General features: G+C 43.3%; 1 protein-coding gene across 4 annotated transcripts in view; it reads right to left on the bottom strand.

The window, feature by feature from the left end:
* The window catches only part of Manba (mannosidase beta), a 110873-nt gene that overhangs the window by 40931 nt on the left and 54606 nt on the right, over window positions 1–15336 (bottom strand). For 3 of the 4 annotated variants that reach the window (XR_009058555.1, XR_009058557.1, XM_057793145.1), the window contains exons 14-16: window positions 5574–5718; window positions 2467–2609; window positions 1294–1551 (exon numbers count right to left, since the gene is read on the bottom strand). Coding sequence is in view for 2 of the 4 variants with exons in the window: in XM_057793145.1 (XP_057649128.1) it covers window positions 1294–1551; window positions 2467–2609; window positions 5574–5718 (546 nt within the window). In the remaining 2 variants the exon portion in view is untranslated. Of the gene's footprint in view, window positions 1–1293; window positions 1552–2466; window positions 2610–5573; window positions 5719–15336 lie in introns of those variants that run through there. The other variant, XM_057793146.1, reaches the window with a different exon arrangement.

Here is a 15336-nt window from a genome sequence, read left to right as displayed (position 1 = left end):
TGAGGCTTTAAAGTCTCAGAGCCCACCTCCAGGGACACACTTCCTCCAAGAGAACTGCACCTCTGAAACCTCCCAAACACTATCATTACCTGGGAACCAAAAGCTCAAAGATGTGAGCTTTTGGGGGACATTTCCTCATTAAAATACCACAAGTTGTTTCTTGCTTTGCTGTTTAAAAAATAAAAAGATGACATAAGCATATGCCAACTTTCTTATCGCTATTCTGACCTCAGTGTTTCCAGAGGACTTAGATGTGGTCACGTGACAATTTCACTATTAATTTGGAAAGAAGCTATGTTTTGGGTGGTTTTAACTCCTTTTGAAAAAAATTAGTGTCTTTATATTATCATTTCTGAAGCCAATTTTTAAAATCTCAATAAAGTAAACTCTGTAACAAATTTAAATTTGGGTGAAACAGAGAATGAAACTTTCTAGAACATTTTTGTCAGGTTTTCCATGGAGGGAGAAAGGGAAGGAAAGGTCTTCAATCAACTAGACAGGTACCAAGTTTACCAGCTGCATCATTTTGAGAAAAACATAAGCTGATTATCTTTTTTTTTTCCCTTGCCAATTATAAAGAGATTCGGTGATTAAGTGACTTTGAAGCAATGAATCAAAGGCAATAAAGTGATTAATAAACTGTATTTAAAGAGTCCAAACTGGAGTGATTCAACCAACCAACCCCTAGTGCTTCCTGGGTCATAGGACACTGAGCTTTCTGCTTAACCCTCTGCGGACAGCTTCTGCACTTGCAAAACAAGAGCACAGCACTTCGGGGGAAGTGGCAGAAGCCAGGGCTTAGGCAGGAGCACGCCTAGAATACAGCCTGGAGCCCAGTGGAGATGCAATCTGCAAAGGTGGCTTATGACACCTCTCATTCCTCCATCCCAGCCCCACCAGGAAAAGGGACCAGGAAAGCACAGGTGGCAGACATCAATTACAAACAAATCCTGAAGCCGGGCAGGTGGTGGCGCACGCCTTTAATCCCAAGACTCGGGAGGCAGGGGCAGGTGGATCTCTGTGAAGGTTGTACAAGAGCTAGTTCCAGGACAGGCTCCAAAAGCTACAGAGAAACCCTGTTTCGAAAAACAAAAACAAAACAAAAACAGAAAACAAACAAATCCTGAGGTAGAAATAAAGACTGCTTAGTCTTAGCATCCAGCAGGAGGGAGGAGCCATCCTCAAATTAAGAGCACAAAGCAGGAAGCAGAAAAGGACCAGGGCACAGCTCGCTGGCCCAAGAGAGAAGGAATACCCCGTAGGGCACTGGGACCCCAGACAAGAGATACTTACAGTGATGCTGGCCTTGACCAGCCCTTGGGCATCCTTAAGGGAGGACAGGAAATGGTAGTTGGTTGGGCTGAAGAGGTCAGCGTGAGTTGAAAGGTGGAAGGAAACCACACAGCTTTCCCTCGTACAGCCCCCACATCTCTTCAGCAGGTCAGGCACCGGCTCCTGGTAGAGAATCGCAGCCTCCCCTGCTTTCATCACAGCACTTGAAGTGACAACAGAGCACAAAGGCTTCAGGGAGCTCCAGGTATGGAGCCTCAGCTTAGGGAGAAAAGAGCGACAGTGACCGTTCTTGCTTTCTGCTTTGTCTATTACAGAGTAATACTGATTGGGCAACAGAGGAGCGGAACCAGGTGACTGTAAACCCCGAGCCTTCATCTCAGCCCCTTAAGTTCTAGCCAAGTAACTAATTGCTCAGCTTCCCAGGATCCATGTCTTCATGAGCAGAACTCCATTGAGAAAACCTGGCTCATGGCAGGTTTTCTACAGACAGGACTTATTTCTAGCGTTAGAAGTATCACCTAAACTGTAGGCATCCAAGGGTTCCTAAGTCTTTCTTTTTTTTTTTTTTTTTTTTTTTTTTTGGTTTTCGAGACAGAGTTTCTCTGTGGTTTTGGAGCCTGTCCTGGAACTAGCTCTTGCAGACCAGGCTGGTCTCGAACTCACCTGCCTCTGCCTCCCGAGTGCTGGGATTAAAGGCATGCGCCACCACCGCCTGGCTCTTTCTTTTTCCTTAAACACAGTTTGTCTTTCTATATACCTATTCCACACAGCTTCACTGATTTCAACATTACCACGCCCTGTTAACTACTTCTTTTGTGAAATCTGGACTAGTACCAGCTTCTCACAGTTAGGATCTTCCATTTGCATAGCACTTTGAGGTTTACCCAGTTCTTCACATAATTCTTCTATTCATTTGTCATCCACAATACTGAAGGAGACAGATGAGTATTATCTGACAGTTGAAGGAGCCGAATCCTCAAGATGATAACAGCCTTGCTTGGGTTATGTAATGCATAGCGGCTATTAGCCTAAACACTGTCTACACAGCCCGGCTTATGTTACAAACACTAGCAGCATGTTGATACATCCCCAAAAGAGTGTTCCAAACAAGAAGTCATCGAAAAGTTCCCTTCAACCTTAGAGACACACACACACACAGTCCAAATAACTCACAGTGAGCCTTGTTTTGTAGTCTCTGTGAAGATCTGACACACCATAGACATAAAACACACCTTTATCTTCAAAACCCACTGGCAGCAGCGGAGCGAAGAAACGCCGAGCAAAGTAATGCAGCATCTTCCATTTCCCTCCATACTCTGAAAAGAGCCCAGAGAGTCAGGAGATACCAGGAGCAAGCAGTCAGGTCAGGCTCCACATGAGCAGCGAGCAGGGCTTGTTGGGGTTTTTTAAGGCACACATGTGAGGGAGTCTGTTTTGTGGGGGACTCAGGGGTGTTCGGGGCTCTGTCCATCAGTTCTGGAGACTGTTTCGTGTCAACCTCACAACAGTAGAAAGATAAAGGCAGACAGATTGCAATGGCTTATTTCCCAAAGGAAGAAAGATGCAAGGGCTTAATTGAAACATGCTAGGCATGGTATCTTGAGTCCAAATTTTAATCCAAGATAGCTCTTTCTCAGAGGTAACCTAGCTTCCAGAAGCTCAGTACAGTACATCAATACTCTTTTGATTTGTTTGTTTATTTGTTTTTTTTTTTAACACAAGATCCAGGCTAGACTTAAACCCTGGGTCTTATAACCTTAGCCTCCTGCAATTTTAAGAGTTGAAATTACAAGAGTGCACCAGTATACTGCCTCCCAAGGTTCTTTTTTCCTACACGCACATACAGAAGGAAATTATTAATACCAGGAGAGGATTCTTGTTGCAAATTCTCATTCATAAGAAATATCTAGACTTCGGTCTCCTTTCCCACAGGTACAAAATCTCCTAAGCAAAGCAAAACAGTTACTATACAAAACGGCTTTCACAGTCAGACTAAACAGCCAAATCCATGGCAATTAATAATACCTCCTACCAAAAAAAAAAACCCTCCTCAAATACAATGCAAAATTGTCAAGACTTGTAGAATTCCATGCCTGTTCAGATGTCTAGTAGGATAAGCCTCCTGTATTATATTTGAATCGCTATTAAAATATCACCACCAAAAGCAACTTAGAAAAGAATCTGTTTTGGCTTAAGGTTCCAGAGAGAGTCTACAGGGCATGGAAAGCTGATTGACCACATTTTAGCCACACATGGGAAGCAGAGGGAAAAAGCAGGAAGTGGGATGAGACTATAAAACCTCTAAGCCCCACCTCCAGTGACAGACTTCCTCTAGCAAGGCTACTCCTCCTAGAGGTTCTGTAAAGTCTCCAAACAGTATTGTCAGGAAAAAAAAAATGGCACAATGAAGCGGGTAGTCATTGCTACAGCAGAGATACTACAGGGAAACTTTAACTCTTTTGCAGAAAGTGTTTACACACATGAGCCCATGGGGGACATTTCTCATCCAAACCACCACAGCTTCACACCTAATCTTCTATTCTCTTCTTTTCTCAATATCTGTCTGAGAATGAAGATTCTCCCCAATAAAGAACCATTTCTGGAGGCCAGAAACAAAAAGGAAAAAGAAAAAAAAGGTGGGAAAAAAACCTTCTTAAGGAGGTTGATGTATAAAGTAAATTTTAATTTTGCTAAAATAGGAAGTGAACTTTCTAGAAAATGTTGTTAGCTACTATCTGGAGGAGGGAGAAATGACGTAAAGATTTTAATTAAGTTAACAGATAACAATTTTTTCCAGCTGCACAATTTTTAGAAAAACATCCTGATCGTCCATTTTTTTTGTCAATTATAAAGCAATTTGGTGACTAAGCCACTTTGAAGCAATAAATCAACGACAGTGGAGTGATTAATAGACTGTACTTAAAAACAAAAAAAAAAAAAACAGAAGTGATTCAGTGTGCGGTGCTTACTGGGCCACAGGACATTGAGCTTGCTGCCTAACCTCCGCAAGCTGCAAAACCGGAGCACAGTGCTTCTGGCATGTTGTGCCGTAGGGTGCCTAGGACAGAGCCTGGAGCACAGCGGTGCACAGCTATCTCCATGGGGAGGACAGGGATGGGGAGGTGGTAACACAGTATGTGCAGCAAGCTGTGGAGGCGGAAGAAAGATACAAACCGATTTCTTTCATGGTTTGCAAATTTTCAAGTTTTAATATTCCATTCCCAATGATTCCTGTTCTTCTTAAAACAGCAATTGGTGGGAGAAGTGTGGTCTGGAGAAGCCAGCCCGGTGGATTTCTACTGGGGACGTTTTTCTGCTGGCGGGAGACAGCGCCTGGAGGAACTACAGTCTCATGAGAGACAGCCATCGGAGTGGACAGACTACAAGATGGCCACACACTCTTTCACTTTATAGCATCCCGTTATTTCTGCTTCTGGGGGTCGGAGACCCACTATGGTCCCTGTAACTTTCTAAAGGTACAAAAACAGATGAAAACGCAAATCCCATTCCAGTCACATAACCGATTGCTCGTTGAAACGATTCAGCTGGCAACCTTTCTGACCTGCATTTCTGACTCCACTACCTTTTCCAAGACACAAATAGAGACATCTAATGGGGATTTTACAGACTTAAGTCAGAGTCAGCAAATGGGAAACTTTGACATTACACGACAATCTTCTACTTGGCAGAATTCTCCCACACAGAACAAGATCGATGCCCTTTGGGCCCTGAAAAGCCCTCTTAAATAAATTCAAAATGCTATGCAGTGGGGACTGGGGAGATGGTTCAGTTTGTAAATTGCTGGCCATGCAAGTTCAGAAGGTCAGCACCCATGTGAAAACCTGGTGCACCAGCACGTCCGGCACTGGGAAGGCAGAGACTGAGGTTCCTTGGGCTTGTTGGCTGGCCAGCCTCACTGAATCATCAGCTCAAGAGTGCCATGTTTAGTGGGGGAAAAGTAAGGTAGAGATTGAGAAGGACAGCTCATGTCTAACTCTGACCCATGTACACACACACATGCGCGCACACACACATACACCATTCCACCCCATATAACACGTGGAATCTCTGAACACACTCCTCACCAGCCTGCTTTGCCCAGCATAGCAGGTTCATGGAAATACTGTTAGGGGCAGCTGCGTGGTGAGTTCACAGAGCAGGGTCAGGGAATAGCCTCTTTGGCCCAGTTCTCTTTGGGGTAATCTGATTCCTCAGGTTCCATGCTGTCCCAGTCCCTCTCCACACAGGCATTGATTTCTCTTGCACAAAGAAACACTTACCAAGAGAGGCCCAGGAAGGAGCCTGCCAGATATCATTCAGCTGCCAATACAGTGCCCCCATGGTGTGGCCTTCTCCGTCCACTATCTCGCTGCGGCTGCGCATGTAGAATTCAGTTTCTGTCTTGATGCACTGGGCCTGCATCACCTGACCCAAGAGATAGTCACACATAAATGTTATTGTTTGATGCTGGCTATCTAGAGTTCAGAAATTACAGGTTTGAGACGGTTGGTTAGTTTGCTTGTTTGCTTGCTCATTTTTTAGAGTAAACTGGAGAAACTAGAAAACTGGATTAGCATTAGGGATATATTTTTTTTTATTAAATCTGGAGCTAGTTCCTTAGCATGAGAGAAACTTGTCTACAATGTGGGGGGGGGGCTTGTTTTTTTATTTTTTATAACAGTGGATGACAAAGGAAACAGAATGATATAAAAGCCAATAATGATGCAGGCAATGAAGGAAAGCAAAAGTTATTATCCCAGAACCAGTGCTGCATATGGTCAATATCAGGTTGTTTTTGCAAAAGCAGATTTTACAAATACAGTCATAGTTTTTTTTAAAAAAGAAAAAGCTTTTATTAGAAAAAAAACTGTAAGAAAAACATTGTTGCTATAAGTAAACTATCCAGTCTCTATTTTTCTAGTCATGCTAACTTTTCACGTCACGGTTTTTGATAACTAACCTACTATTTCTTTTTGCTGCCACTTCTTTATTTGAGCAGGACAGATGGTATTATACCAACGAACAAAGAGCATCTCGTTCTTGTTTACAAGGCACGGACAAACTCCAGGCAAGTCCTTCACTCCCGCACCGCCTCTGAAAAACCAGTGCTTCCTACTGCAGCTTTTTCTGATACTGCATCTTGTGGTCTGAGCTTGGAGTTCTGCTCAGGAGGGGCTCATGGGTGGCCAGAGATCCTGGAGAGGTGGTCAGAGCAATGCAATTTCACTCAGAGAACAGGATGTGAGTCACCCCAGAAAGAGAAAAAGAAACCTTCCTGGCCACTAGAAAATGAAGTACAGATCACTTCTACAAATAACAAATCTCCGATGAAGGAAGAGCTTTTAGACAGTGGTAGGCTGGAAGGAGAGGAAGGAGGAATGAGGTTACTGCTCGCATGAGTCAGATACCCTTTTCTGGAAGGGTGAAGTCTTGGTCATCCAATAAATAGTGAGTATTGACAGTACATAAGTTCATGATGCTAAACCTCTATCCAAGCAGAAAAGAGGATACAGCCTACCCTCATGGCACTTACTACCTCGTACAGAAGACAGGCCAGTGCTATCAGTTTCTGTGGTACAGCCAGAGGGCTTAGTTGGAAAAGTAAGGACTGTCCTAAGAGAATAGAGCAGAACCTTCCATCCAGAAAGAACAATGTCTATAGGCTGTGTGTGTGTGTGTGTGGCTGTGTGTGGACTAAGGGGGCCTGGGTTGAGAAAGCCTTGAGCAATGGAAGAACCTGGTAGGAATTCACACCCTGACCAGAGAAGCCACGGAAAGGATGGCAAAGGTCTACTGTATCCTAAAAGCAACTGAAGTCCTCGGATGCTATAAAGGGACAGAGTGATGGGGCCAACTTGCATTCCCAAAATGCCACTAGGATTTCTGTGCAGAGAAGAGGCTAGGCAGACTAGAAGGATGGAGGGAGGCATTCACAGAGTTGACAGAGTGTCTACTAAAGAATGCTATCTGCTGAGCTGCTTAAGACACAGCTGTCTTAGCCTGAGCCAGCTTGCTGAGGACCACAGCAGTGACAGCCAGAAAGTGTGCCATAGGACAGTTTAAAAAAAAAAAATCTCTGCCGGGCGGTGGTAATCCCAGCACTCAGGAGGCAGAGGCAGGCGGATCTCTGGGAGTTCGAGACCAGCCTGGTCTACAAGAGCTAGTTCCGGGACAGGCACCAAAGCTACAGAGAATCCCTGTCTCAAAAAACAAACAAAAAAAAAAATCTCTGCAGCAAGCAGCACTGGTGACAGTCCATAATGACCACAGTGTACACTTGGAATGTGTTGGTCTAAATATATCTCAGAGGGGCTGAAATAAAACAAATAGACCAAAGAATTGTTCTGTCAGTCAAACTAATCCGCAATTTGACTCAGGATCTCCAGCCAAGTTCCTCGTTAAAAAATAAGTTCTCGTCTGAAGTAAACAGAACAGGATTTATCTACTTTGAGACCTTGACACCTGTGAATAATCTGAGTCCCCCCCCCCCGTAAGCCTCTGCAGGTGTATTGAGTTACTGTGCCAAATCAACTTAGCAAAGCGATTTCTAGAATATCCTATGAAGAGAAACAGCCAAGAAGTGAGGGCTTAGAAGAGACAGATGGGGGAGGGTGTGTCCGGGCTGGGGTCCGCACTAAATACCTTTCTAACCTCGGGCCTGGGGAGCTGGCTCCGTGGGTAAAGCATGTGCAAGCCGGAGGACTGCAGTTCAGATCCCTAGTGTCCAGGTAAACGCGGAAAGCCACGTCAGCTGCCGGTAATCCTAGCACTGGGGAGCAGAAACTGGGGATTCCCCAAAGCAAGCTGAAATTGGTAAGCTCTGGGGTTCCGCAAGAGTCCTGCCTCTGTGAAATAGACAGCAGTGGAGGAAAACACCCAGTGTCAACTTCAGTCACACACACACATGCACCTACATGCACATGGACATACATCATACATGCACACCATACACACACGAACACACACGAAAAATAAAAAGATTTAACCTTTCAACAGCATGGAAAGCAACCCATTTGGTTTCAGGATTTCCTAATAATATCGAAATCGAGGGGAGCAGAGAAAAATGTAGAGCTCAATAAAAATCAATTAAAAATAAAAATAATATCTAAATCTACTTTGATCACTGGACCTCCAAATAATGCTTTTATGACCAAGCTACATGTGGCCTGTGGGGACAATACCAGTTAAGGCCCCTGCCAATGTAACTCACACAAGCAATGCTCTGATTGGCCAGAAATCTCTTCTCATCCTGAGATCCACGAATCACTCACTGCTTCATGGACTATGTATGAAGGAGGGTTCACCAGCGGGGCAGGAAGTCTCCATTACGCTTCTGAGAAACAACTCAAGATTCCAGAACACCCAGACCCACAGTATCCCCAAAGGCTGGACCATTTCTGACATACCAACAAGGTTAAGGAGCACGGGACACTCTGAGAATATCCCCGAGACCAGAATCAGCCTCGATTCATGAGTTAGGATGTGGAAGAAGTGGACCATTTGAGGCATCTGGGATAGAAGCTACAGTTTTTCGATTTAGATTTATAAATTAAGGTGATTAAGTGAAAAGTGAACACCAGGATGAGGCATAATACAAGATATTGGCACATGCCAAGGTAAGCAGAGAAATCACCTATTTCAGGCAGAGATGAAACTGTCAGGACAAAGCTATGAAATATAGAGTAACATATGATTGATTAACTCTAAAACAAGCCACAACTAGATACTTTCCTGATGGCTTTGATGGACCTAGCATGCCTTATCTTTTTATTCAGGAGAAATTTGATTTTTTTTTTCAGGGAGAAGAAAAAAAAAAAACTCTAATGAGGTCCAGATTATTCACCTGGCTCTAAACTCTTTTGCAATCTCATTAACATATATGGCAATTCAAAAATCTTTATTTTAATTTTTCTTAGACTTATTCATTTTATTATTGTATGTGTGAGTGCCGTCTGCATGTATGTGCATGCATCACCTACATGCTTGGTGTCTGTGGAGGTCAGAAGAGGGTATCGGATCTCCTAGAACTGGAGTTACAGATGGCTGTGAACCACTATGTGGGTGCTGGAAATCAAACCCAGGTCCTCTGCAAGAGCAACTAGTGTTCTTTACTGCCGAGCCATCTCTCCACCCCCTTGCTGTGTGAAAGGAAGCCACACCAATTCTCTGTCTAAAAGCCCATCGTACATGAAATCAGCATGGAGAAGAACAGCCGAGACTTTGGAACACTTGGGCTCTAGCGTAAGGTAGCATATCCTACATGCAGATGGTGTCAGTCCAATAACATGAATCTCATTTTACCCAAACCAGTTTTCACCAGTCAGGAATAATGTTTAAGAGTCATTTGTGGTTTAAATAAATATATTAAGTGTTCAAAGGTTTGGTCCCCAACTTGATACTAGATAGCTGTTAAAAATTTTAAGACAGCCGGGCGGTGGTGGCGCACGCCTTTAATCCCAGCACTTGGGAGGCAGAGGCAGGCGGATCTCTGTGAGTTCGAGACCAGCCTGGTCTACAAGAGCTAGTTCCAGGACAGGCTCCAAAACCACAGAGAAACCCTGTCTCGAAAAACCAAAAAAAAAAAAAAAAAAAAAAAAAAATTTAAGACATAAGGACTAACAGAGCTCTTAGTATCATTAGAGGGTATCCCCTCAAAAAGGACTGTGGAACCCCTAACTTTCACTTCCTGGTCTTGAGGTAAGCACTTTAATTTGGTGATGGGCTACCCAACGAAACAGGCCCAGCCAGTCATAGACAGAAACCTTTAAAACTTCAAACCAAAAAACCCTTTCTCTTCCTAAGGTTTCTTCTTAGATATTTGTTGATGATGGAAAACTAAAGCAGAAAAAAAAAATATGGCACAAAGAAGTGGGTAGTCATTGCCTCAGCAGAGATACTACAGGGAAACTTTAACTCTTTTGCAGAAAGAGTTTGGGAAAGTTTGGGGGAATAGGCTGGCGGGGAAACCCTAGTAAGCAGTAAGCAGAGTTTAATGGGAAATTCTGGTAAGGACTCAGAAGCAAAATGCTGATAGGAACATGGAAAGTAAAGGCCAGACTGATGAGGTTTCAGTGGAAAATGAGAGTTCTGTTCAGAATTAGCAGTGTTAGGGCAAAGAATCTGGATGCATATTGTCTATACCCGAGACTTCATGGGAGCCAGGCTGGCCTATCCAGCAGAGAGCAGCATACCACTCATGGTGACAAAGGAATCGCTCATCGCTTAGGCCTGATGTCCAGAGCCAGAACACGGAGGAGCACAGAAGTAAGGTTTTAAAATAACTGAAACTTGACCAGAAAAATAACATGTGTAAATAATCTTTCAGTCAAAGACGTACGAGGAGTGGAAAATAAGCCAAGCGCACTCTACTGGAACAATGCAGAACAGGTCCCACCCACCACAGGCTCAGTGACAGTGAAGTATAAATTTTGTTCAAAGACTTTCAAGGGAAGAGTCTTCTGAGAAGGAACTCATGGGGTGCTCTGCTTATTCATGACAGCCTAGGGTGGTAGGGCATTCAGAAACTACTGCACCTGTGACTCCAGGGGTCCAAGAATAACTTGTGCCAGACGCAGACCTTGACATCTCCCATGTGATGCTTTTTTTGGCAGGCAGGCGACATACAAGAGCAACAGGGTCATCGAGGCTGCTAGTGACAGTTTCACGCCTTGTGGAGACCAGGCAGTGTGTTTGAAGAGCAGAGTCCCTGAGAGCAGCCCCTGATGGGGTCACACACAGAACTGTGAGCGTGACACTGAAGCTACCATGGAGACCCTGGAAAGTAGAGTCAGCCAGGCTCTAGGGAAAGTTGTACTTGGGTTCTTGGTAGCACATATCCAAGCAGAGTGCCTGGAAGCTGCATGATCTAGCGTGCCACTTTTGCCCTGCTGGATGCATGTCTTCCTCTCTGATTTTGCACCTTAGGTTTAAGCCTTTGATCCATTTGGTTAATCTTATGTGGTGCCAAGTAGGAGTCCATATTTACTCTTTTGTTCCAAAACCATCTGCTGAAAATTCTATCCTTCCCACTATTTTATTGTTTTGGGAATGGAAACTAGAACACCCTATAAAGGGTTCTCAAAGATTTAAAAATGGCTTCATTACAGTCTAACAGACACATTAGTATGTTTAGATCACAAAGGAATGATATTAATCAAAAACATACCTACATTCCATGTTCTGTGTAGTATTATTCTTAACAACCAAAATACAGAATCAGCCTAAGTGTCTTGTCAACAAATGAATAGCTAAAGAAAATATAAGGTATAAATACAATGGAAAAAAGAGATTCGTATCATTTGTGACACTGTTAATTAACCTGGGGATGTTGCGTTAAGGTAAACAAGCTATGTTGGTTAGTGTTGATCAACTCAACACAAACCTAAACCTATCTGGTAAAAAGGATTCTCAATTGAGGGGTTACCTCCATCAGACTGGACTGTAGGCAAGTCATGTTCTTGACTAGTGGTTGATGTGAGAGGACCCAGTTCACTGTGGGCGGTGCTACCCCTAAGCAGGTGGTCATGCATTGCATTTAAAAACAGGCTGAGCAAGCTATGGGAAGCAAGCTAGTAAGCAGTGTTTCTCCATGGCCTATGCTTCAGTTCCTGCCTCTACGCTCCTGTCCTGACTTCCCTTCACGGTAGACTGGGGCTGGGATGTGAGAGCCAAATCCACCCTTTCCTCATCAAGTTGCTCTTGATTATGAAGTTTTATCACAGCAATAGAAACTTAGTTAGAACACAAGTCAACTGCAGAAAGAAAAATAACACTTAAAATCGCTTATATGTGCAGTTTCAAAATGTTGACTCCTCGGAAGCAGAGAATAGAAAGGCTATCAGGGTCTGGGAGAAGGGAATGCTGATATACAATTCAGCTAGGAAAATAAATTCAAGAAATCCGTTGTACACAACAGTGTCAAAATTTAATAAGATATTACATATTTCAAAAATGCAAAGAATGCAAATTCAATATTGTCACCTCAGAAAAAAAGATGTATACATGAAATAATGCATATGTTCTGACACTCCATCCCAAAAGGATAAAATAAAGATTATCTTTGACTTACAATGATGTTGCATTGAGGTAAGCTCATATAAATTAAAATGACCCTACATGTGGGGCTGAAACTCACTTGGTTAGTAGTGACAGATCTATTCAGATACTCTACTTCTTCTCCTGTCAGTTTTCAGTTCCACTAGTAATACTTTAAGTTCCTTGATGCTACTTGTCACAGCTGTTCATGGCTTTTCCTTACAATCAGCATTACTTCTGTAAGGCAAGTGGTATTATTTCTTCTTCCAGTGCTAGTTTGGTCATGAGACTCTTCACTTGATGAGTTCTATCTAAACATTGTTCGTTTGGTTGGTCTTTCCAAAGAACTCATTGTTGCCTTCATCTTCTCCAGTGTTCCAGTAGGTTCTGGAAATTAATAAGTCAACCAAATGCCTCAATAGTTGCACAACTTCCCTTTTCTCAATGGTAAGCTTGTGGAATCTCATAAATAATTTAAAACCGGAAATTTTGTTCTAGCCATTGACTTGAGTTCTTAGACAAAATATTAGTCTTACGAACCTCTGTTTCCTCAGGTATGAAATTAAATAGTGGTGTAGCTGTAGCTCAGGGATAGGGGGCTTGTCTAGCATGGATGAGGAAAAGAGGCCTTGGGTTTAATTCTCTCAAAATTGCCAAAATAAAAAGAAATAAACAAAATTCCACTTTATAATATAAATAGCCAACATGATGTCTAAAGATGTTGGTATTTCATGAGAAAGGGTTTAAAACATCTAATGGCCAAGTCATAGACATTTGTTAGACACCTAGAAGAATGTTCATTGCCTGATTATTAAATCACATGATGCCTAATACATGCCATGTACACACACATACACACATGCACACGCCTAACTTTCCTGTGGTGCTTAGGAAATAATCCTAGCTATAATTCATATGTCTGATAAGAGATATCCATAATCAAGAACCTCTACCAACCAAGAAAGACACAGAAAAACCTATCACAATTAAGTAGAGACCTTGAATTAAACACTTCACTATAAAAGTTACCCAACTAGTTAATAAATATTTGAAAATGTGCTTAATTGCATTCTTTTTTAAAAAACAAAATTTATTTGATGTGTATGGGTGCTTTGCCTGCATGTATGCCTGTGTACCATGTGTGTACCTGGTGCCCACAGAGGCCAGAAGAGGGCATTAGATTCTCTGGAGCTGGAGTTATGAGCAGCCATATGGATGCTGGGAAACCAAGCATGGTTCTTAATCACGGAACCATCTCTCCAGCTCTTTAATCTCATTTTTAACCAAGCAAATGAAAATTAAAGTCATTTAAGATGCATGCCCACCAGAATTCCTATCATTCAGGATGGACACTAGCAGCTGCTTAGAGTGAGGTGAGCCAGCTGGAACCATAAAACTCTGTTAGACAAAGTGTCACTTTGTCTAACCACTTTGGGAAAATTGCTGGCAGTTTCCGTCAAAGCTAAATACTTGGTTTCCTTGCAAATCAACTGCATATCCAAGCCAGTACACTTGTCTGCAGACAGTCATCTGAAACACTGTTCATAGCAGCACTGCTCAAAACAGCCTCCAGCTAGAAACAGCTTGAGTGTCCTTTAGTGGAGAAACTATCTGCAGTGTGATTTGTTCCCATGATGAAACAGTCCACTGCAATACAAAAGGATACACACTCATTGTACTACTGACTTAGGCAACTCTCACACAGCGCATTGAGTAAGCAAGCAAAATAGCTTATGTCGAAATCTCGGTGTAGAAAGACTAATTGAGGCGACAGGAATCAGATGGGCCCCTGGGAATTATCTGCTCCTGGGTTTTAGTGAGGTGAGTTTGAGCATTTAGCGTAAGTAGCCAGCTAAGCCTGGGCTTGGAATTGGCCTCTTCCTCTCGCTCAGCTTCCCCCATGGCCTTGATGCGACTGATTCTAAACTGGACAGGATCCCAGAGAAATGAATCTGCTACCTTTTCCTTTCCCCTCCTTTCTCCACCTTTCACGGACACTCTTCAGTCCTCCTTCTCTCCCAGCAAGGCGGTCACCTCAGGCTAAGGGCAGACAACAATTGCAAATAACTAAGTTTAAATAGTAAATAATTTTAAATCCCAGAACTGAAAACCAAGCCTCGCCAGGTAAGAAAGGAACAAGACAAACACAAGGAGGCACCAAGTAGCGAGACGCGGGAACTGAGTAATCGTATATATAATTTCCATTAAAATTTGCTTAAATGATGGGAAGGAAGGAGGAGCGGGAAGGAAGAAAAGAAGGAAGATAGTTAATTCTTTCTCTGGTTCATCTTCTCTACTTCCGCCCCCACCGTTTGTTCTTATTAGACACCCAGGAGGTGCAGAAGAATGGGGTATTGTGCTATGTCACTTTTCAAGACACTAATAATGACGAAATTTTGCAACTATCAAGAGTTTGAACTGAGGCGGCTTTGCAGCAAGCTGTCTTCACAGACATGGAGAACTTTCCCTGGCTGTATCCTCTGGTTACAAGTAGGTTCTTCTGCCTCTTCAGGGCTCCCAATATTCCAGAGTCCCCTCTCACCCTCCTTTCTTCTCTGGCTTCTAACTGCCCCAAATGAGCCGCACACCCAGACACGCTAGCCTCATCTATGACTCACAGCCGCCACCTTGGAAGAGTAGCTAAACCGAACCACAGGACGTGCCCCAGCAGGCCCTCTCACGAACCACCTACCCCAGGAGGCTCGCCGAGTCTCCAGCCACCCCTTAGCTTAGAGCCCCCTCTGCTGCCTCCATTTGTTCCTAGCATGTCTGCTGGGCATCTGATGAGTCACGAGGGGAGAAACCGACCCACCTGTGCCGCAGATAGCTCTAGCGGCAAAACTCAGGGGAAAAGGGTAATGTTGTGCTGTAGGGCCAGGTGTGAATTAGACGTGACTTATTTAGTAAGCAACAGACATGATAAAAGACACAGGCCAGACCCACTACACAGAAATTAATTGTAACTGTTGGTCCTCAGTCTATAGCTTGCCTTCTCTTAATAGTGTTCTT

This window comes from Chionomys nivalis, chromosome 18, assembly GCF_950005125.1.
Source record: "Chionomys nivalis chromosome 18, mChiNiv1.1, whole genome shotgun sequence".
Classification (NCBI taxonomy): Eukaryota; Metazoa; Chordata; class Mammalia; order Rodentia; family Cricetidae; genus Chionomys; species Chionomys nivalis.
Note: the sequence above shows the minus strand (reverse complement) of the source record. Positions and strands in the feature narration are given on the sequence as shown.